Raw genomic sequence first — 21,132 nt, forward strand, 5'->3', positions numbered from 1 at the left:
CAGGTCCTCCTTATTTCATATATGGATGAGATATAAACATATTTTTGAACCAGTAACACCGATGTGGATATCACCTCAAGAAATGTTGACACTACGCCCACTTAGATTGGACAAATTTATCACCTACCAAGAGTTAATTAAATGGGAAGGAAAGAAAAGCTCACTAAAAGACTTTCAGTTACTTAAAGACAATTTACAATGGCTTCAATATCATCAAATTAAATCAGTATTTACACAAGATATGAAGAACGGATTCTCTAAAGAAAAATCGCCTTTTCACAGGATGCTATTAGATAATAATACTCAACTGATTTCTAAAATGTATAATCTTCTTTTAACAATTTATTGTGAGCAGGAAATAATCAAACCAACAATGATTAATTGGGCTCAAACTGTGGGACATGATATTGCCCTAAACAAATGGGAAAGACTATGGGCGAAAGACCTGAAAGGAATAAATGCACAGTCAATTCGAGAAAATATCTATAAAATGATGTATAGATGGCATTTAACGCCTAAGAAGATTGCAAAGATCTACAAAATGACATCCCCTAAATGTTGGAAATGTAATGAAGAAGTTGGTTCTTTTTATCATATGTGGTGGACTTGTGACAAAGCTAAGGACTTTTGGGATATGATTTATAATGAATTAAGACTAATAGTACAAAAAAATATACCCAAAACACCAGAAATGATGCTATTAAGTATGATACCTGATGATTTGTTAAAACACAGGATTTTTTTGATTTACGCGACTACAGCTGCAAGACTGCTTTATGCAGCAAAATGGAAAGGGGCAGACACTCCTGGGAAAAAAGACTGGACTATGAAAATGTTTGAACTGGTGGAAATGGCAAAACTTACAGCTATTTCAAATCAAAAAGACAATGCTCAATTTATGGAGGAATGGGAGGCTTGGATGAAATATTGTGAATATGAACTAGGACTGGGGAAAATGGAAAAGTACCTTTTAATCTGATCTAGATGACATTGTTAACATAAAGAAACGTAATCAATTATATTGATAGTATAATGTGATTGAAATCTAATTGAGATATAAGAATAATTAAGATCAGACCATATCACGATGGGATAGAATACTTTATTAAGAGGCGGACGGAGGTGATGGGGAAGTCAATAAATTTTCCTTTATTTTTTATTTTTATTTAGCACTTAAACAATTATAACAACATTATCTATGATTTAGTTTTTAATATTATGTATATTGTTGTTTGTTAATATGGAAAATTTATATTATAAAAACCAATAAAATTTTCAAAAAAGAAATAGAATCATAGAAGGGTACACCAGGGTCATCTAGTCCAACCCCCGGCACAATGCAGGAATTTCACAACTACCTCCCCCCTGCACACACAGCAACCCCTACTCCATTCCCAGAAGATGGCCAAGATGCCCTCCCTCTCACCATCTGCTCAAGGTCATAGAACCATCACTGCTGACAGATGGCCATCTAGCCTCTGCTTAAGAGCCTCCATGGAAGGAGAGCTTACCACCTCCCGAGGAAGCCTGTTTAACCAACTTGATTGCAAGAACACCCCCTTCCCCCACACACACATTAAGAGTGGAAAATAGACAAACCAGCAGGTGTTAGGACACCCTTAGCCTATGAAACCTACAAGCTCCTACCCATCTGGACATGAACGTGTGTGTGAACTCGGGGGGGGGGGAGGAAATACTATTTCATAATTTTTTAAATCACTTTAAAACATTCAAAGCTTTTGCCCCCATAATCTTGCAGCAACCCTCACAACAGCCCTGTCAAGTAGGCCAGGATACTGCAACCGGGTGAGTTTATGGCAGAGGTGAGGATCGAAGGAGAAGCCACCGCGGGCACCTGGCCTCCTCTGTCTGGAAGAAAAGTCAGAAAGGAGTCCGGGTTTTTTTTTAAGTGTTGCCAAGGCAACCAGGCCTCTCTCTCTCTCACCACCGCTGCCATCTCTACACACCAGCGGTGGTTGCCTTGACAACAGGATGGGAAAAATCCAAACCCAAAATGGATTTGGGACCAAGGGGAGGAGAAGTCACCTGCACACCAGAAGCGAGTCCCTCACCAAGGAAGGAGCCAGCCGAGGGGAGCATGGGGGGGAGCTGGCTCGGATGTTTTAAGAGGAGCTTATTTTCCAGCTGCAACTCAGCAAAAGCAGCTCAGGGCACAGAGAGCCGCCCAAGCCCCCCCCCCCCCAAGCCATAATCTCTAATCCCATTTGCTTCATTAGAGAAAGTGCAGTAAGCAAAGGCAAATCTCCTTGCGCATAAACAAGGCAATTATGGTGGCGGGGGGGGGGGGGGAAGCAGGACAGAGGTGACTGCCTTTGACCCCAGGGGTACTGGGGCAGGAGTGGCGGGGCAGGGGTTGTTGGAGGAGCCAGGACTCCTGGGTTTGCTCAGAGGACCAAGGCTCCAGGCGAGCCGGCAGCCTCCGCAGCCCCTTCCCTGCTGGGCAGCCCTGCTGCGTCCCGGCCTGCTTCCTCTTTCTAAGCCCTGCTTTATCAGACACCCCCCCTGCGGCAGAACACGAAGGGGCCGAGCCTGGACAAGACGGAAGCCAGCAGGGCAGCGAGAGGCAGAGCGGCCCCCCTGCCCGCCCGCCAAACGGTTCTCAGGCCTGGGCTGTGTAGCAGCTGCCGGCAGTGACACAACTCACCACACACACACACCCCTCCCTCCCTGCCTCATCCCACAGGCCTGCGCTGGAAGCCCGGGGAAAGAGAGCCACCCTGGGGGAGCCCGGAGCAGGCTGGGAGGCCCAAGCAGCCCTGGCGCAAGCGGAGCCCAGCACCACGGGGCCCGCTCGGCTCGGCTCAGGCGGCAGCAATTCCGCCGGCCCTCAAGGGCTCTCGCCCAATAAGTTCCAGGGCCGTTCCCGTTCACCCCAGTTGTCAGTATCATGGAGGTATCATAGAGAGGAGGGTGCCGAGTTGTTTTCTGTTGCCCAGAAGGTCGGACCAGAACTAACGGGTTGAAATTAAATCAGAAGAATTTCCATTAGGAAGCATTTTCTGACAGTCAGAGCGGTTCCTCAGTGGAACAGGCTTCCTTGGGAGGTGGTAAGCTCTCCTTCCCTGGAGGTTTTTAAGCAGAGCCTAGATGGCCATCTGTCAGCAAGGCTGATCCTGTGACCCTAGGCAGATGATGAGAGGGAGGGCACCTTGGCCATCTTCTGGGCATGGAGTAGGGGTCACTGGGGATGTAGCGGGGGAGGTAGTTTGGGATTTCCTGCATTGTGCAGGGGGTTGGACTAGATGACCCTGGTGGTCCCTTCCAACTCTATGATTCTATGAACCTCTGCCCTTCAGCAAGCCTTTCGTTGACAGATGTTCTACATGGGGAAACCGCAGCCAGAGGGACACAGCCAGGGATTGTCAGGTGCTACCTCTGGGCATGTAAGCAGCTCCAAAATCCCAGGCGAAGTAGCCCACCGAATCCCAGGTCTCTCTCTCTCTCTCTCAATCATGAGGACTAGGGACTCACTCCTCTCCATGACAAAGGTGTATCCTCAGATTCTCTTGGCAAAACCAATAATTGCAATCCCACTGCACCACAAATAGGTATCACCCTTCAGTTCCCCCCAAGGATCTCTGCACACGCCAATATCGAACCGAGTTATATATAGCTCTTCCGATCTGCAACGGAAACCTCATGGCCAACAACCAACTCAATCGATTTGCCCCATCCGCCTTGCTTGGCCTCACCCCAACCTCGGAGGAAGCTGACGCGCCTGGCAGTGGGGGGAGACACGGAACCACCAGAATGTTGCCCCACAGAAAAAGGGGGGCAGCATGGTAAACGGCAAACTTCTTCTTCAAGACACAAAGGACAGACCCCTAGCCCACATCCCCCTCCCAGCCCAGTTCAGACTGTGCACCAATGGGGTCCCCCTTTCCACACCAAACCCCTTACAGAGTCAGATGTCAGACAAGGCTGTTTCTCCACAGGATGACAACCAGCCGGGGAGTCCTCAACTTCCCACCCCCCACTGTTGACAGGAGGAACAAAGCCAGCTTCTCTTTCATCTGGACGGGAAACCATGAAGAGATGCCTCCCCCTTCAGGATGAGGCAGAAACCTCCATGGAAGGAGAGCTCACCACCTCCCGAGGAAGCCTGTTCCATGGAGGAACCGCTCTGACTGTCAGAAAATGCTTCCTAATGTCTAGACGGAAACACTTTTGATTTAATTTCAACCCGTTGGTTCTGGTTTGACCTTCTGGGGCAACAGAAAACAACTCGTCCCCCTCCTCCATATGACAGCCCTTCAAGTGCTTGAAGATGGTTCTCATGTCCCCTCTCAGTCTTCTCCTCTTCAGGCTAAACATACCCCGCTCCTTCAACCTTTCCTCATAGGACTGGCTAAATAGAACCTCCACAGCCAGCAGCAGTGCAGCTCTAACCTACAGCTACAGGGGGAAAGCGTTAGCATCCACGCCTTGCCCACAGGCTTCCCAGGAGCGCCCAGTGGCCAGGATATGGGAGAGGGTTAATGGACTGTGAATGGAGCACAGCCTGCCCAGGAGGAGGGAGGGGTCTCTGGGGAACAGATGGGTGAAAGGGGCTGGGACCGGGGGGGGGGGCGGCGGCCAGGGCTCTCCCCAAATTCTAGGGGCGGGAGGAGATTCTAGACACCCTAGAAACTCCACAGAGTCGGGAGGGACCACCAGGGTCATCTAGTCCAACCCCCTGCACAATGAAATCCACAACTACCTCCCCAGTGACCCCTACTCTGCCCCGAAGAAGATGGCCAAGATGCCCTCATAGAACCACAGAGTCGGAAGGGGCCCCCGGGGCCATCTAGTCCAACCCCCTGCACAAGGCAGGAAACCCACAGCTACCCGGGGTGCCCCCAATCCAGCCCTGGGATTCTTCCAGGCCTCCCATGGAGGTTACTGGGGGCGGGGGGGCGGGGGGGGGCTGCCCGAGCCCCCTCCCCAGAGTGCCCAGCAGGGTCTGCGGCCAGGGCCAGCCCCGCAGGGCGCAGCGGCTCCGCCTGCCCGCAGCGCTCCGCTCCAAGGGACCCTCCGTCGCCTGCGGGTCGACATGGCCGGGCGCCGCAGGGGCGGGGGGGGGGCGCTTCCAGGCTGATATTGCAAGGGGAGACAACCCCCCCCCCAATTGCACCGGACGCGGACCACCGTCCAGGGCCCCGGTCCGAGGAAGCAAGGCATTGCCGCGCGCGGCGCCCACCCTCCAAGCGGGGGGCATCGGGACCCCCGACGGATCCCCGCAGCCCCCCCCCCCCCGCCCCAGACCGCGAGCCGGGAGGCCAGCCTGCGCCCGGGGGGGAGGGGGGTCGCAGGGCGGCGCAGCCCCCGCCTGCGGAACGGGGCCGCCCGAGGGAGGGCAGGCCCCGCGGGGGGGGGAGGGAGGCAGCGGCTCCTCCCAGGCCCGGAACCCAGGCGGCCGGGAGGGGGGGAGGGGGGGAGGGGGGGCGGCCTGCAGCGCGGAGGACATTTTATGCGCGGCGGCGGGGGGGGGGGTTGCTAGGGGCGTGGAGAGGGGCACCCGGTTGCTAGGGGGGCTGCGGGGGCTGGGGCAGTGGGCCGGGGGAGGGGGCTGCCCTCGGGCGCGGGGCTCCCCCCTCCGGGGCTCTCGGGGTCGCCGCACCGGCCCGGGCGTCGCCGTGGGGCCGCAGGAGGCTCCGGGGGCGCGGGCCAGGGAGGGGCCCGGCCCTGTGCGGCCTGGCTCGGGCAGAGGAGGAGGAGGGGGGGGAGCCGAGCGGGGCAGGGGCTTCCCGGGCCCCCCACCCACCTACCCACCTACCCACCTACCCACCTACCTGCTGCAGCAGCGCCGCCGCCGCCTCGAGAGGGTGGGGGAGGAGAGGAGGGGAGGGGGGACTCGTTTCCGCCGCTGCTCCAGGGGCGGAGGGATCCGGCTCCCTGCTGGCAGCTCCGAGCGCGCGGCAGCGGCGGGGGCGGCCGGGACTTCACTCTCCCAGCGCGGAGCGATCCCGCCCCGCCCGGCCTCGGTGAAGCGGCCCCGCCTCGGACCCGGCCGGCCGCGCCCAGAGCCGGACACGGACGAGGCCACTGCGCCCGGGGGGGGGGGAAGGCGGGGCGGGAGGCACCACGTCGCTCCGCCCGGAGGGGGGAGCGTTGGGGAACGGGGCAGGCCCAATCCCTGCAAGGCCCGGGGGGGCCCGGGGGGGCCCGGGGGGGCGGCGGCCCGGGGCTTCGGAGAGAGGAAACCCCCGCGGGCGGGCGGGGGGGCGGCTAAATCCCCACGCTCCCTCCCCCCAACGCAAAAATATTGCGGGAGGCTGGAATGAACCACCCAGCAGAGGGGGAAGGGAGAGTCCACGTGTAAAATGGGGGGAGGCCGAGCTCCCCTTCTTGAGTTGGGGGCGTCCCCTCGTGGGAGGGGTGGGGATTTGCTTTCTCAAGCGAAGAGGGGGGGAAGGAAAGAGGTCGAGGCGGGGGGGGACCAACCCCCCCGTTTATGGGGGTCCCCCTCGCCCTGCGGCTCCCATCTGGGGAGGGGGGCTGGGAGTCACTGCCCGGCGGACCCTGCCCCGCGCAGCCCGGAGGCTGTTCGCACGTGCACGTTGCCCCTTTTGCCCGCGCGTCTTGCACGAGCGCGCGCCTCCCCCCCCCCCGACCGCGGAGCCTGGCTGGCTCTGGGACTGCGTTGCAGGCGGGCGTTCCACAGGTGCAGCTCGGGGGACTTCTTGTCCGCCTGGAAAGGGGCCGTCCCGGCGGAGGAGAAAAGGCCCTGACCTGGGAGGGGGGGAGGCCGCTCTCGGCCTGCGCACCCCCTGGGGGTAGAGGCTGGAGCCCCCAGCTGGTACTGGGGAGAGCCAGCTCCAGCCATGATGAAGCTCCCCAGTCGCCTCTTTCCACCCTGCCTACCTGGCAGGGTGGCTGTGCTGGTCAAGCAGAGGAAGGCAGAGCCCTGGGCGCCCTCAGCTCCTCAGAGGAAGGAGGAGCCCAGGAGGGAAGCCCCAGAGAGGTTTGCAAAACTATGCCTGGGAGGGAGGGAGGCTTCTCTCCTCCTCCTGTAATGCCAGCGCTAGGGGGGTGGGCAGGCACCCCGGGAAGCGGAGGGGCAGGAAACACTTCTTCACACAGCGAATGATTAAAATGTGGACGGAGGACGGAGCGGTGGCCACGGGCAGAGACAGGCTCTAAAAGGGGGTTAGACAGGTCCGTGGAGGAGATTCATCGGTGGCTACCAGCTGTGGTGACAAGGGAACCTCCACATTCAGGAGCAGTCAACCTGTGAATCCCAGTGCCAGGAGGCCGCATCAAGGGAAAACCTCAGCTTCTCTGTCCTGTTCGTTGGCCGCTGTGTGAGACGGGATGCTGGACTAGATGGGCCCTCCCTGGTCGCATCCAGCAGGCCTCTTCTGATACGTTCTTAAAAGTGACCATAGCGGGACTTGGTTTCGAATCAAGGCTCTTGAGGGGTGTTTGGAAGAGTGGGCCCTCCCTCCCCAGCCCATGACCTTGGGGTGTGTGTCTGTGCACACAAGGGGGGGGGTTAATCTGAAAATGAGCATGGGCAGGCTGCTTGTCTTCCCCACGTGCTGGTTTTTTCCCTTTGTGATTATCCCACCCCCATTCTAATCTGTGTTATTATGGGGGCTGGGAGTGGAGCTGGAATCCTAGAGTTGGAAGGGACCACCAGGGTCATCTAGTCCAACCCCCTGCACAATGCAGGAAATTCAGAACTACCTCCCCCGCACGCACACGCACACACTCAGTGACCCCCTACTCCATGCCCAGAAGATGGCCAGGATGCCCTCCCTCTCATCATCTGCCTAAGGTCATAGAATCAGCATTGCTGACAGATGGCCATCTAACGTCTTCTCTCCCGTGCGAAACTGGTGGCTCCGAATTAGGCCTTACCGCTTCCAAGGGAAGCGACTCCAGCTGCGGGGTGTCATCACCTGGAGCCCAGTTGCCTAGTAACCGTGGGGCCTAGCAGTCCAGAAGAAGCCTGTCCATCGCTTCCTGCTCTCAAATGGGTTTGTCATGCCAGGTGCCGCACAGAACATATATGGTGGTGCGCTTCCTGCCGAGAGTGGGGGCAGTTGGCATGCCGTAGGGAAGACATGACAAAGTACAAATCAGACGCAGGGATAGGATGGGAGAGCCTCAGAGCCATCCTGTCCTCTGCTCAAGGAAGGTGAAAAGCTGTCCTTGGGCAGGGAGAGCCAAACTGGAAGGGCTTGAGGCCCAGAAGGATGAGGGGAAAGGGGCATCTCACCTCTCCCCACTAGGGTTGTCAACCTCCAGGGGGGCCTGGAGAGCTCCCGGAATTACAGCTGACCTCCAGATGACAGAGATCAGTTTCCTTGGAGAAAATGGCTGCTTTGAAGGGTGGACCATGGCATTATACCCTGCCCTCCTCAAACCCTGCCCTCCCCAAATCTCCAGGAGTTTCCCAAGCCAGAGTTGGCAACCCGACCCACGGAAATGCAGAGTCCCGGTTTCCGCTCGCTGGAATGTAGCCAGGCCCACCGCTGGGAAGCCCAGAGCTGGGGCAGTTAGCATCACCTGCCCTGATGCCGTAGCCTTAGCCGACTACCTCTCCATAGCAAAATGTTCAAACCTAGGTCAGGCCCTTATGAAATGCCATGTGGTGGCCACAAGCAACATCTAGGAACGAGCAAGTTTTTAAAAAGACTGTAGAAGAACCAGCCGAAATGGGGGGAACCAGCCCCAGAAGGCCATTTGCCCTCCTCCCAGAAAGGAATTGTGGGAACGCGGCCTCCTTAAATATTCAGTATTGGCATTTTCATTTCATTTGAATTGAGAGGTAACGGTGCCCAGTCCCAGGGTAGGGAGACAGATGGTCAGGCAGACACCCCATCAGATCCATTTGGGAACTGGAATTGTAATGGGACCGCAAGGCTAATTCCTCAAGGAATGTGTTCAGGGGCTGAACCCTGGACCGGCCTTCTGCCCAGATATCTTGGGCATTCGGAGGCTGGCTGTGTTCACAGAGCAGTGAGCGCATGCCCCAAAGTATGGACTTTTTTTTTTTTAAGGCCATTTTGCACCTTTTGGACCTCAAGATTAGCCGAACAAATGGGGCTGGGGCCTGATTCCTGGCAGTCTGAGCATGGCTCTGACCTCCGCCTACACTCACTACTTGGGGGTCTGAAAGCACCCACATCCTTTAAAAAAACATTTTGGGTCAGGCGTTTTATAACTGAATCGCTCTTCAAAGGGAGAGCCAGCCTCCTATATTTTATCTCCCCCCCCATCCCATCCAGCCCCCACAGTCTTGGCTCCTTTAAGAATGCAGCTCTACTCTCATTGTCTCCAAAGGCCGCCAATCAGGGACTGTGCTGGGGATGGGGGTGCAGAGCCCTGATTGGCTATGACGCACGGCTCCCCCCATTCCACCTTTATCTCACTGCCTTCTGCAACCCCCCCCCCCGTTGCTGTCCACTGGTCCTGGTGCTGAATCCACCCAGCCCTGACCCTGGCAAGCACCAGGGTACCCTCAAGAGCATTGCAAAGGGGAGCTGGAGCTGCCACGGAGCCGTGATGAGCGGAGGGGTCTACGGTGGAGGTAGAGCTTGTGTCGGCATGTGCTTCGCCTGCCTGTCATGGGGAGAACTCCTGGGTTCCCAGCTAGGCCCTCCCTGGGCTCTGCCTGCCAGTCCAGTCTGTTCTGCTGCTTAGAATGCCAGAGCGCTTGGGGGATTCCGCCGCCAAGGCAGGGCAAGCAAGCTGGCCGGCCACGTCCCAGCGGCAGCTGGGTTCCAGCTGTGAGCACAGAGGGTGCGATGTGCTGCATGCAAGGGAATTTCCTGGTGGATTGTGCCCTGTGCCGGAGGTGCAGGGGGATTTGGATTTTAAAATGTCTGGCACTGGCTCTGCCTCAGTTTAGCTAAGAATTCTGGATAACCTTTGGATGCATTTTCTGCAGTTTCAAGGGTAAATTCTCTGTCCTCAGGCAGCTGCATTTGACTGCTGTTTTTTTTTTTTTTAATGTGTTCGCCCTTATTTTCTGATCAAGCCCATGAAAGCTACAATAAATTTGTTAGTCCTTTAGGTGCCACAGGGATATGCTTTGTTGTTTGGATGATTGTTTGGTATCTTTATAGAGAATCATGTATAGTGAGGTTGTGGGTTGAACATGTGAAGCTGCCTTATACTGAATCAGACCCTTGGTTCATCAAAGTCAGTATTGTCTACTCAGACCGGCAGCGGCTCTCCAGGGTCTCAGGCAGAGGTCTTTCACATCACCTACTTGCCTGGTCCCTTTAACTGGAGATGCCAGAGATTAAACCTGGGACCTTCTGCATGCCAGGCCGATGCTCTACCACACAGCCACAGCCCCTCCCTCAGGAAGCATCCTGATCAAAAGAAAGTATAAGATAATACATGAACCCATGAAGCTGCCTTATACTGACCTAGATCCTCGGTCCATCAAGGTCAGTATTGCCTACTCAGACTGGCAGCCATGCTGCAGGGTCTCAGGCAGAGGTCTTCCACATCACCTACTCGCCTAGTCCCTTTAACTGGAGATGTCAGAGATGGAGCCTGGGACCTTCCGCGTGCCAAGTAGAGGCTCTATCACTGAGCCACAGACTCCCTAATCTTTGTCCTGCAGTTCTGTGTACACATATATAAACATCTGTCTGCTCCCCAGAGCCAGCTGCATTTCAGCACCAAGGAGGGGACCCCTATGTAACAATCCATACTCCCCCCCCCCCAGTGGCAAAGGGACATCTGGAGTTTCCTCATTCCAAATCAGAGCTCCGTCATGTCTATTCTGGCTGGCAGCAGCTCAAGCAGAGAAAGATCTGATAGCATTTTGATGTGGTGGTACCAGGGATGGAACATGGGACCTCCTGCATGCTGTGGCCCCTCTCCCAAGCCCCTTGAACATATATGAAGCTGCCTAATACTGAATCAGAGCCTTGGTCCATCAACATCAGTATTGTCTACTCTGACAGGCAGCGGCTCTCCAGCATCTCAGGCAGAGGACTTTCACATTACCTTTTACCCAATTCTTTTAACTGGAGATGTTGGGGATTGAACCTGGGACCTTTTGCATGCCAAGCAGAGGCTCTGCTATTGAGCCACAGCCCCTCCCAAAGGCCCTTAGCGGGTCAGCTCTGTTTTGAAGAAATGCAGTGCCTCCCACCCGCTGCACCCTGACAGTATCTTTGGTTCTTTCCCAGATGAGGTTGGGGCGCTGGTGTTCGACATTGGCTCCTTCTCGGTGCGGGCCGGCTATGCTGGAGAGGACTGCCCTAAGGTATGAACCCAGCCAGAGCAATACCTGTCTCTGCACGCACCTATTTTCCCGTGTAGCCTCCCCTTCTGTCCCCCTCCCAGGGTGTGCCACAGCTAGCATCCCTTGGGTGGTTGTTCCCCTCCCTCCACACAGCTGCTGGTCTCTTTGCAGGCAGATTTCCCCACCACGGTGGGTTTTCTGTCCCATGACGAATCGGCAATGGAGCTGGATGGAGACAAGGAGAAGAAGGCAGGGAAAGTCTATTACATCGACACCAATTCCCTGCATGTGCCGCGGGAGAACACAGAGGTCGCCTCGCCTCTTAAGAATGGGATGAGTATGGAGCACAAAGGGGAGATGGACTCGTTCCGCTGGGCACCTTTTTATCTGGCAGGGCTTGTAGGTCTTTAACAGCTACCAGGCACATTTGCCCGCTCCCAGCTTAGAAGTGGTATGATGAAGAAAGCTTCCTGGATCCAGGAGTCCTGCCAGAGGGCAACCTGGGATTGTACATCCACTGATTCCCAGAGCATTTTGAGTTGGCGAGCCATGATGGTCAAACAGTTTTCAAACAGGATTAACTCTGTAAGAGAGGCAGGTCCTCTTCTGTGGCAGTCACAAAACACTGACCCCAGCCCTTAGCCCTTCCTGTGCCATCCTGCACCCATCCTCAGGCAGGCCCTGGCATCTGCCCCAAGTACATTGGTGTTATTGGGATGGCTCTTGTATGTATTGAAGTGCATTATGTGGTTATTTCTTAAACTTTCAGAAGAAGTCACTGTCACCCTACTTAATTTCACCGTGAGGAACCCTTGGATCACCGGAATGTCCTCCCTGCACAGGGGAGGGGGGAATGGTATGGGGTGGGGGGGTCTGGCTAGTGGTCTCACTATGCTCCCCTTCTTTCCTGCCCTTCTCCCCAGTTGAGGACTGGGACTGCTTCCAAGCCATCCTGGATCACACCTACAACAAGCACATCAAGTCCGAGCCCAACCTGCACCCGGTGCTCATGTCTGAGGCCCCGGTAGGTTTCCCGCCAGCCCCTTTCCTGTTCCTCCCCTCGCATGCCGTGGGCCCATGCCTGCCTACGCTTCCCTCTTGTGTAGTGGTTAAGAGCGGTGGTTTGGAGCGGTGGAGTCTGATCTGGAGAACCGGGTTTGATTCCCCACTCCTCCTCCACATGAGCGGGGGAGGCTAATCTGGTGAACTGGATTTGTTTCCCCACTCCTAAACATGAAGCCAGGTGGGTGACCTTGGGCTAGTTACAGCTCTCTCAGCCTCACCTACCTCATAGGGTGTCTGTTGTGGGGAAGGGAAGGTGATTGTAAGCCGGTTCTGCCTTAAGTGGTAGAGAAAGTCGGCATATAAAAACCAACTCTTCTTCTTCTCTTTGCCCTCCCACAGTGGAACACACGAGCCAAGCGGGAGAAGCTGACAGAGTTGATGTTCGAGCATTACAGCATCCCAGCCTTCTTCCTCTGCAAGACGGCTGTGCTGACTGCGTATCCTTCTGCCATGGAGGGGCGGGGGCTGCGCTCCCACTGACCCAAGCAGACTCAATCCGCCAGTGGCAGGGAGTTCCGGCGGTTGACAGCCATTGTTCCCCTTTACCCCATTTAGTGGAATGGGTGTGAACATTTAGAGTGAAGGAGGAGCTACCAAAAGGAGGGAGGGGTCAACCCCCCCCCCCATTGCTCTCCTTTTGGAAGCCTTAACTTCGGACCTTCAGTTTTGCCAATGGACGCAGCACCGGCCTGGTCTTGGACAGCGGGGCAACCCACACCACAGCCATCCCAGTGCATGATGGATACATCCTCCAGCAAGGTTGGGCTGGGGGGGGGGGGTGCAGAGGAAGCTTCTACTTTGGGTCCTGATCTGGGGGGAAAGCAGGCTATAAATATATATATATATATTTAAATCAGTGAGTGAATGGCTAAAGGCCCTGGCTTTCCCTTAAAAAAATGAGATCCATATTTTGCATTATTGCTTTTCAAGCCCCACCCCACACACACACACACACACCATTTTGCAGATGTTGGCTGTCTTAGCCCAACAAGAAATAGATCTCCACTGGGGTTTGTGTGTGTTTATGTGATTAAAGTTGTACATGACTGCATCCCATATTTCCTGGATTTAATGGCTCCTGGGTTCTGCATCTTGAACTGCTTTTTAAAAAAAGATCCTCTTGCATAAAATGTCTTCCTCGTGAGGATCCTCTGATTGCCCCGGAGGCCTGATCACATCCATGGAAGCTGATGCTGGACTAAAAAATTGTTAGTCTTCCAGGTGCCACAAGACTCCCGTTTTGTTTTGGCTTCAAGAGACTAACTTGGCTGCCACTTGAGGACCAGGGAGCCAGGATCACACACAGGCTTTAAAACCAGGGACCTGCCGTTTGACCATTTCATCCCCATCACACACACACAATGTCTCATTGGATGTGTTTAGCAGAATCCAGCAAAGGATTCTGGGGGCTGGGACCCTGGACTTGGGGGGGTACCTTTGTGGGTGAGGAAACGGGGTGGGGTGGACCCTCAGCTGTTTCCTTTTGTGTGGCTTTCAGGAATCGTGAAATCCCCGCTGGCCGGTGACTTCATCTCCATGCAGTGTCGAGAACTTTTCCAGGAGATGAACATTGAGATAATCCCTCCATACATGATTGCGGCCAAGGTGGTATTGCCCCCTTCCCATTCCACTGCTGCCTGGAATTGGGGAGCCTCCCCGGGCCTTGGCATGCAGAAGGACCCACAGCTCATCCCCCAGCATCTCCTGTGAAAAAGCATCTGGGGTCTTGGGGGCTAGGAAAAGCCCCGTGGCCCAAGACCCAGAGAGCCAACAGCAGTCAGAGGGGGCCAGTGCAGGGCAAGGTGGGCCAGTGGGGCTGGGAACCAAGGTGGAGTGGGGGGCAGTGGCACTCAGGTATGCCTGCGGGGGGACCAGGCCCTCAAGCTGTATTCTGTCACTGCTGCTATTAATTTCAGTGGGCCAGTTTATGAGTTAAGGAAAACGGTCCCGGAAGGGCCAACGGCTGGGACCCTCCTCCTCCTCTATGGGTCGGCATTCAAATAGTCTGCATCAGCAAGGACACCCTGGCTTGCTCTTCCACAGAGAATTTACCACTTTTTTGGCCTTTCTGGTAGATGAAGAGTGCAATGCAACTTGAAAGCTTGCGTCTGCATAAGCCCTCCATCCCAAGATTCTCTCCCCCTCTGTTCTTATTAGCCTGTGTAAAATGGGGCTTGGTCCAGAGTGGACTCTGCAGCGGGGAGGGCCCTGGGCATGGTGAATCAGGAGGAAGGGCAGTGTGTGTGTGTTGGGGGGGGGGGCTTTCCAAAGTCCACGATCCCAGCCAACTCTCTCTTTCCCTTTGCCCTCCCCAGGAGGCTGTGCGTGAAGGTGCCCCACCCAACTGGAAGAAGAAAGAGAAGTTGCCCCAAGTCAGCAAATCCTGGCACAATTACATGTGTAATGTGAGAGAAGCATGGCATCTGGGTGGCAATGGGGTAGGGTTGCCAACTATGGATGGGGACATTGCTGGAGATTTTGGGAATAGAGCCTGGGTAGGGTGATATTTGGGGAGGAGAGGGAACTCAGCAGGGAATAATGGCGTAGAGACACCCACACACACATACTCCAAAGCAGCCATTTAAACTAGGGGAACTAATGCTTGCAGTCTGGAGAGCAGTTCTAATTCCAGATCTCCAGGCCCCACCTGGAGGTTGGCAACCCTAAAAGGGGTGGGGAGACAGGCCTGGAGACACACAGGAAGGTAGAGGCCGGGGTCAGGCTGCTGGGTAGGGAGATTCCTGGAGATTTGGGGGGTGGAGCTTTGGAAGGGTGGGGTTTGGGTGAGGGACCTCAGCAGGGTACAGTGCCATAGAGCCCCCCCTCCAAAGCAGCCATTTTCTCCAGGGGAACGGATGTCTGTATTCTGGAGATCAGCTATAATTCTGGGTGATCTCCAGGCCCCACCTGGAGGTTGGCAACCATACCAACTTCTTAGGAACCATCAAAAAATTCTTCTGACAGTCCTCTTTTTCTCCTACACCCCCCCCCCCCAATATAGGAGGTCATACAAGATTTCCAAGCCTCCGTACTGCAAGTCTCAGATTCTCCCTATGATGAACAGTGAGTCTGGAGGGGCGGGGTTGCATTGGGGAAGGGATGGAACAAGAGGACCCCCCAAGTTGGACTGCAAGAGTTGAATCTGTGGGTCCAGTCTGCTCCCGCTTGGCCCCTGGGTTTCAACGCTCGGTTGGCTTTTTATATCCCAGCATCGATCAGAAGGCCCGGCTGGGGCTAGTGGTTAAAAAATGCTACAGTCCGTTTAAACCTTCTAAATCCTCATTGGTTCTCTCTCGGCCCCCCGTACATAGGTGGGAAGTCCAGGAGAAAGGCCTGGAAAATTGTAGGTGGAGGCAACTCCATCATGGGTCGTGGTGAGGCAGATGTTGGATGGCAGAGCTGGAGGTGGACGGATCTCATCCACCAGGGCCCTGATCCGCCAGGATGGTCTCATGGACAAGTCCAATGCATCTTGTGCTGATTTGATGTACTGGCTGGTCAAACAGACCGTATCAATAAACTAAACATCTTGTGCTGAACATCTTCCTGGCAAATAGGGCACTGGGCCAGTTAGTGTATAGGCTGGTGCCACATATGGCAGCGAAACGGGCAAGAGGCAGAAGTAATCCACAGGGCACAATCCTGCAGGGTCTGGAGCCCTGGCAGGAGAAGCCCCTGTAGAGAGGAATGAGGTGCATCGGAGAAAGATTTAAGACCTTCCTGCCCTTCCACACTTGGTGACTTTCGGGGTCTTGGAAACTGAGAACAGAGGCTGGCGGAGGGGAAGTTGTGGTTGAAGGTACCCACCTCCAGAGCTGGGCCCTGGGTGTGTCAGTGTGGAGTTGGCCAGCGGCAGTGCGATCCCAGGGAAGAGCAGGGGCAGTGGGAGGAAAGAGGAACTGATAAGGTATTTGGAGTGCGATCCTTTTGTATCAGAAGCCCCATTTTCCAGCGGGGTGGGGGGGGAGGCCTGTAATGCCACCGGCTGGGGCCCAGGCACCGTACCTTGTGTTCCTTTCCTTCCCTTCCTTTTCCGGAGCAGGGTGGCTGCCCAGATGCCCACTGTCCACTACGAAATGCCGAATGGATATAATACAGACTATGGGGCAGAACGACTCAGAATCCCAGAAGGGCTTTTTGACCCCTCCAACGTGAAGGTGAGATAGGCTGGGAGCATCGTGGGATTTGGCGTATTTCTGGGTTTTGTGTTCTTGTTCCTCATGTGCGAGGGTGTATCTGTGCATTTGTGTCTGTGTGTGCTGTGTATGTGTGTTTAATGGGCGTGCACTAACCGGATTGTTCTGCAACACAAACTGGGGGCTGCTTGTGTTTCCCTCTCTAGGGCCTGTCTGGGAACACGATGTTAGGGGTCGGCCACGTGGTCACTACCAGCATTGGGATGTGCGACATCGACATCCGGCCCGTGAGTCACCCCCCTTCCTTCTTCCCCAACTCTGCCCTCTTGTAGGATTCCTGCCTGGGCCCAGAGGCTGCTGGGTCCCTGAAGCGGAAAGAATGTTGTTAGCACAGACAATGGCAGGGGAGCCAGAAGTTCAACAGGTGACAACCAGGGGAATTTGCTGCCACTTGAATTAACTGATAACCAGGCTCCAATTAACTATGTTAATCTTTGATCCAGTTGAACAGTTCGGTGCTTATTGAAAGCTTCCACACTTATTTGTTTAAAATATTTTTGTGCTTCCTTTCCACCCGATTAGGGTCCCCCAGGCAGCAAACATTAAAACATTTGAACATGAAAATAGCATTCAAAATTATAAAATAATTAAATAAAAACATACATAAACATACAACACCAAAACAAGGAAGGATGGGCAATAACAGTTAATAACACTTTCACACCATGGTTTTTAAAAATTAAGTTCTTTCTTTGGAGTGGAGAAATCCAACATCCCCGCTGTATGCAGAGACACATCCCAGCAGGCAGGGAAGGTCCAAGAGAGAAGGGCTCCCATGAACATTTGTTGAAAAGTAAAGAGGAGAGATGCCCCTGGGAGGGACTGTGGCTCGGTGGTAGAGCCTCTGCTTGGCATGCAGAAGGTCCCAGGTTCAATCCTCCAGCATCTCCAGTTAAAGGGACCAGGCAAGTAGGTGATGTGAAAGACCCCTGCCTGAGACCCTCAAGAGCTGCTGCCGGTCTGAGTAGAAAATACTGACTGTGATGGACCAAGGGTCTGATTCAGTAGAAGGCAGCTTCATGTGTTCAAGGCTTAAGGTGTGTGGGGGGTAGAGCGTGACTCCCCCCCCCCAGCTCGTCCGATCCCTCCTCTCTGCAGGGCCTCTACGGCAGCGTCATCGTCACTGGGGGAACCACACTGCTGCAAGGCTTTACGGATCGCCTCAACCGAGAACTGTCACAGAAAACACCACCGGTGAGCGCATGCGCAGCCTTGGGTGGAGTGTGCAACACACAGCAAAGGGCAAGGGACGCCCCACCTTTGCTTGAGCCAGCTAGCATTTGAAATATTGGATGGAGTCTTTCAGATCACATAAAACTCTTCTTCAGGCTGGATTGTAGAAAATCAAGAGGGTACACAGCACTCTAGATTTGCTGGGCTATCCAAATTTGCAGGCCTTTCTGGTTCCAAGGGGGAGGGAGGGTGGGGAAGGCACCTGTGGCTGAAGCAGGTGCTGGATTATGTTACAGGCAGCTATGCTGGGAAGATCACAGGCTGTATATAGAGGGAGTTTGCAAAGCTGTCCCACTGGATAGGGGCTGTGACTCAGCGGAAGAGCCTCTGCTTTGCATGCAGAAGGTCCCAGTCTCAATCCTTGGCATCTCCAGTTGGGAAAAAAGGACCAGGCAGTAGGTGATGTGAAAGACCTTTGTCTGCCTGAGAACCTGGAGAGCTGCAGCCAGTCAAAGCACGATACTGGCCATGATGGACTGAGGGTCTGACTCAGTAGGAGGCAGCTTAATGTGTGTCCCTGGCTAATGCCTCTGTGCTGGAGTGGCAACCACCCGGAGGTCCAGGGTGGGGCCCCCTCTCTCCAGAGCCATGCGAGGTTCATGTTGGGAGGCAGAGAACCAAGCTCAACCCAGTTGTGCTCGTCACCCATCACCAAGTGCGGCAGTGTTCTCTAGGGCTCAGGGTTGTGATCTGTTCAGATAGTTTCCATCGCTCACAGTGGTGCAGGGGTTTCCGGGGGCTGGTGCTGCTGGCACCCCCAAGCCTTTGGCTGGAGTTAACCTCCTTCATCCACCCCACTCACCTTTCACAGACAATCCAGGTGACATCGCTGGTTACAGGTTGCAGTCCAGAATTTCCCCCCCAGACGTGATTTGTGGTGAGGTTCTTTTAAAACTTAAAATGCAGTAGCAGGGCCAGCCTGTCAACGAGCAACTGAGCAGCACGAAAACGTCCTGGTGCGGAAGCCACCGTCAAGTGCTCGTCCTGGGGTGTCCCCGTGAATCCTCTGTGGGTGACCAGGGGCACGATGGGACTTTAACACCCCCATTCCTTTCCCCCCTCTCCAACCAGAGCATGCGTCTGAAGCTCATCGCCAGCAACAGCACCATGGAAAGGAGGTTCAGCCCTTGGATTGGGGGGTCCATCTTGGCTTCTCTAGTGAGTGGGGGGCTCTTAAAGGGGAGAGAGTTGACGGGTTGGGAAGGGGTGGGAACCGAGACCCTGGGCAGGGGAAGGGGCAGAGCAGTTTCTGGGGATGGAGGGGAGGGTGGAGGATTTGCTATCTTCGACTGGGTGGGCAGTGGGGTCTAAGGGTTAGAGTGGGGGGGGGGTCATGGGACCCAGGTTTTGCTCCTCTTTCTTTTCCTCTTTCCAGGGTACCTTCCAGCAAATGTGGATCTCCAAACAGGAGTACGAGGAAGGGGGGAAGCAGTGCGTGGAGCGGAAATGCCCCTGAAAAGACACATTGGCCTCCCATCCCCACCCCAGGACCCCCATGTGGATGCTGCTGCCCCCCCACCACCCACCACTCCGCCTTCTGGCAACAATACCCTGGAGCTTGAAGAGGATGTCATTCCCCACTCTCTACACTTGGACCTGGCGATGCCCCCCCCAACCGTGGCTGTGAATCCTTGGGCCCTGGTCTACTTCCAAAGAGCTTGGGCAGTGCTGCCCCACCTTTCCCTTCCCACTTGGCATCACAGTCCCCAATGGCAGCAGAAGGGGAAGTTGGAAATTCTCACAGCCTTGCGCAAGAAATGGGAGGGGGCCTAAGCTCTCAATTCAGCAGCCAGGGAAAGTTGGGGGGGGGGGGGTCTTTGCCCAGGGCCCGGAGGAATGGCTGCTCTTCTCCATGCTCATCTTCTTATGACACCCCCCCCCCATCCTGGACATTTTATATGTCAGCTATGTGGTGATGTTTGTTTCCTGCACTGCTTAATTTACGGTTTACAGTTTTGGTGTTGGCAAAATAATAAATGTGTTTTTTAAAATACATATATTTATATATACAGACAGGGCCTTCCCCCTCCCCGCCCCACAGGCCTGCCCCAGCAGTATTCTAAGCAACTATTAAATAGGGGGGCGGGAGCAGCAGCCTGGCTCCCAGTTCACCCCCTACTTGCTGCTGGCCATCAAACATTCCAGGTGTTGAACGACAGCCTCAAATAGATTGATAATTCCTGTTCCCAAGGGAACTCTGGGAACTGTAGTTGCAAAATGGGCGGTGGTGACAGCAAGAGATTTGTAAAGGGATATAATCACCCCCACTTCCCTGAACGACAATCCCTGGAAGCCAAAACAGCCGGGCAAAATGGGTGCAGATCCATAAAGCAGTTGCGCTTCCTTTTGTCATTTCACTAAGTACAGAAGGGGGGGAAAGGCAGCGTGGTACAAACCGATTTTGTCAGATCTCAGAAGCTAAGCAGGGTCAGCCCTGGTTACTATTTGGATGGGAGACCACCAAGGAAGTCCAGGGTGGCTACGCAGGGGCAGGCAATGGAAAACCACCGCTGTTCATCTCTTGCCTTGAAAACCCAATAAGGGGTCGCCATTAGTCGGCTGCGACTTGACGGCACTTTACACACACACACACACACACACACACAGTACCGAAGACTCGATAGTCAAGTAAGTATGCCAAGCATAGCCAGTCCTACAAATAGGGTTGCCAACTCTGGGTTGGGAAATTCCTGGCAATTTGGTGGGCGGAGCCAAGGAAAGGCAGGGTTTGGGAGGGGGAGGGCCCTTCAGTGGGATATAATAAGTCCACCCTACAAAGCAGCCATTTTATCCAGGAGAACTGATCTCTGTAGTTTGCAGATCAGTTATAATTCTGGGAGATCTCCAGGCCCCACCTGGATGCTGGCAACCCTACCTACCAACCTCTTAGGAAACAAACATGGAAAGTGACGATTCATCAGATCTGGCTCTGCCCTTCGAGGCAGGTCCGATCACCCAGGGACCTCCCAGGCAGGGCATTTCCCAGAGGGGCAGCGACTGGCTCCAGTGGACTGGCTCCAGCACTTCTCGGACTCTCCTGTCCTTGTCAAAGGAGCAACCGTCAAACTGTCCTCTTTGGCTTTTCAGCTCCCATTCACAGTAGTCAGAAGTTTTGTCCTGGAGCCCACAAGCCATTCTGGGAAGAAGCTCTCTCTGACCAACGGAGTCCAGCCTGCCTCAGCCAGTTTCAACTCTTGCCACAAGGAAGCCGGCAAGTGCAGCCTTCGCCTGCGGCCAGTTCTACTTCTCTGCGTTTCTTGGGAGGAAACTCTGATGGTCAAGCCGTTTTCCATTTTTGGCCTCAGCTCTGGATGGCCTAAACCACCCTCCTGCCTAGCCCAGTTCATCTGATCAGTGTGGAGTTGATCCCACCAATTCCCCAAAGTCCACCGGTCACCCCATGCACAAATCACACCCCTTAAA

General features: G+C 54.7%; 1 protein-coding gene across 1 annotated transcript; it reads left to right on the top strand.

The window, feature by feature from the left end:
- Positions 1–9,468: 9,468 nt before the first annotated feature.
- ACTL6B (actin like 6B) lies at positions 9,469–19,220 on the top strand. The gene is made up of 14 exons (XM_056863166.1): positions 9,469–9,538; positions 11,160–11,236; positions 11,387–11,552; positions 12,139–12,239; positions 12,620–12,717; positions 12,945–13,039; positions 13,779–13,885; positions 14,596–14,685; positions 15,282–15,343; positions 16,323–16,437; positions 16,623–16,703; positions 17,575–17,670; positions 18,781–18,867; positions 19,085–19,220. Exons 1-14 carry the CDS (start codon positions 9,514–9,516, stop codon positions 19,163–19,165), a joined length of 1,281 nt encoding a protein of 426 aa, XP_056719144.1. The 5' UTR covers positions 9,469–9,513; the 3' UTR covers positions 19,166–19,220.
- Positions 19,221–21,132: the final 1,912 nt, after the last annotated feature.

Source organism: Euleptes europaea, chromosome 18, assembly GCF_029931775.1.
Source record: "Euleptes europaea isolate rEulEur1 chromosome 18, rEulEur1.hap1, whole genome shotgun sequence".
In the NCBI taxonomy this organism is placed as follows: Eukaryota; Metazoa; Chordata; class Lepidosauria; order Squamata; family Sphaerodactylidae; genus Euleptes; species Euleptes europaea.

Coding starts and splice junctions, on each gene's coding strand:
- ACTL6B (XM_056863166.1), top strand. CDS start 9,514: ATGAGCGGAGGGGTCTACGGTGGAG. Junction 12,240..12,619: donor TGCTCATGTCTGAGGCCCCG/GTAGGTTTCCCG, acceptor GCCCTCCCACAG/TGGAACACACGAGCCAAGCG. Junction 14,686..15,281: donor GGCACAATTACATGTGTAAT/GTGAGAGAAGCA, acceptor CCCCCAATATAG/GAGGTCATACAAGATTTCCA.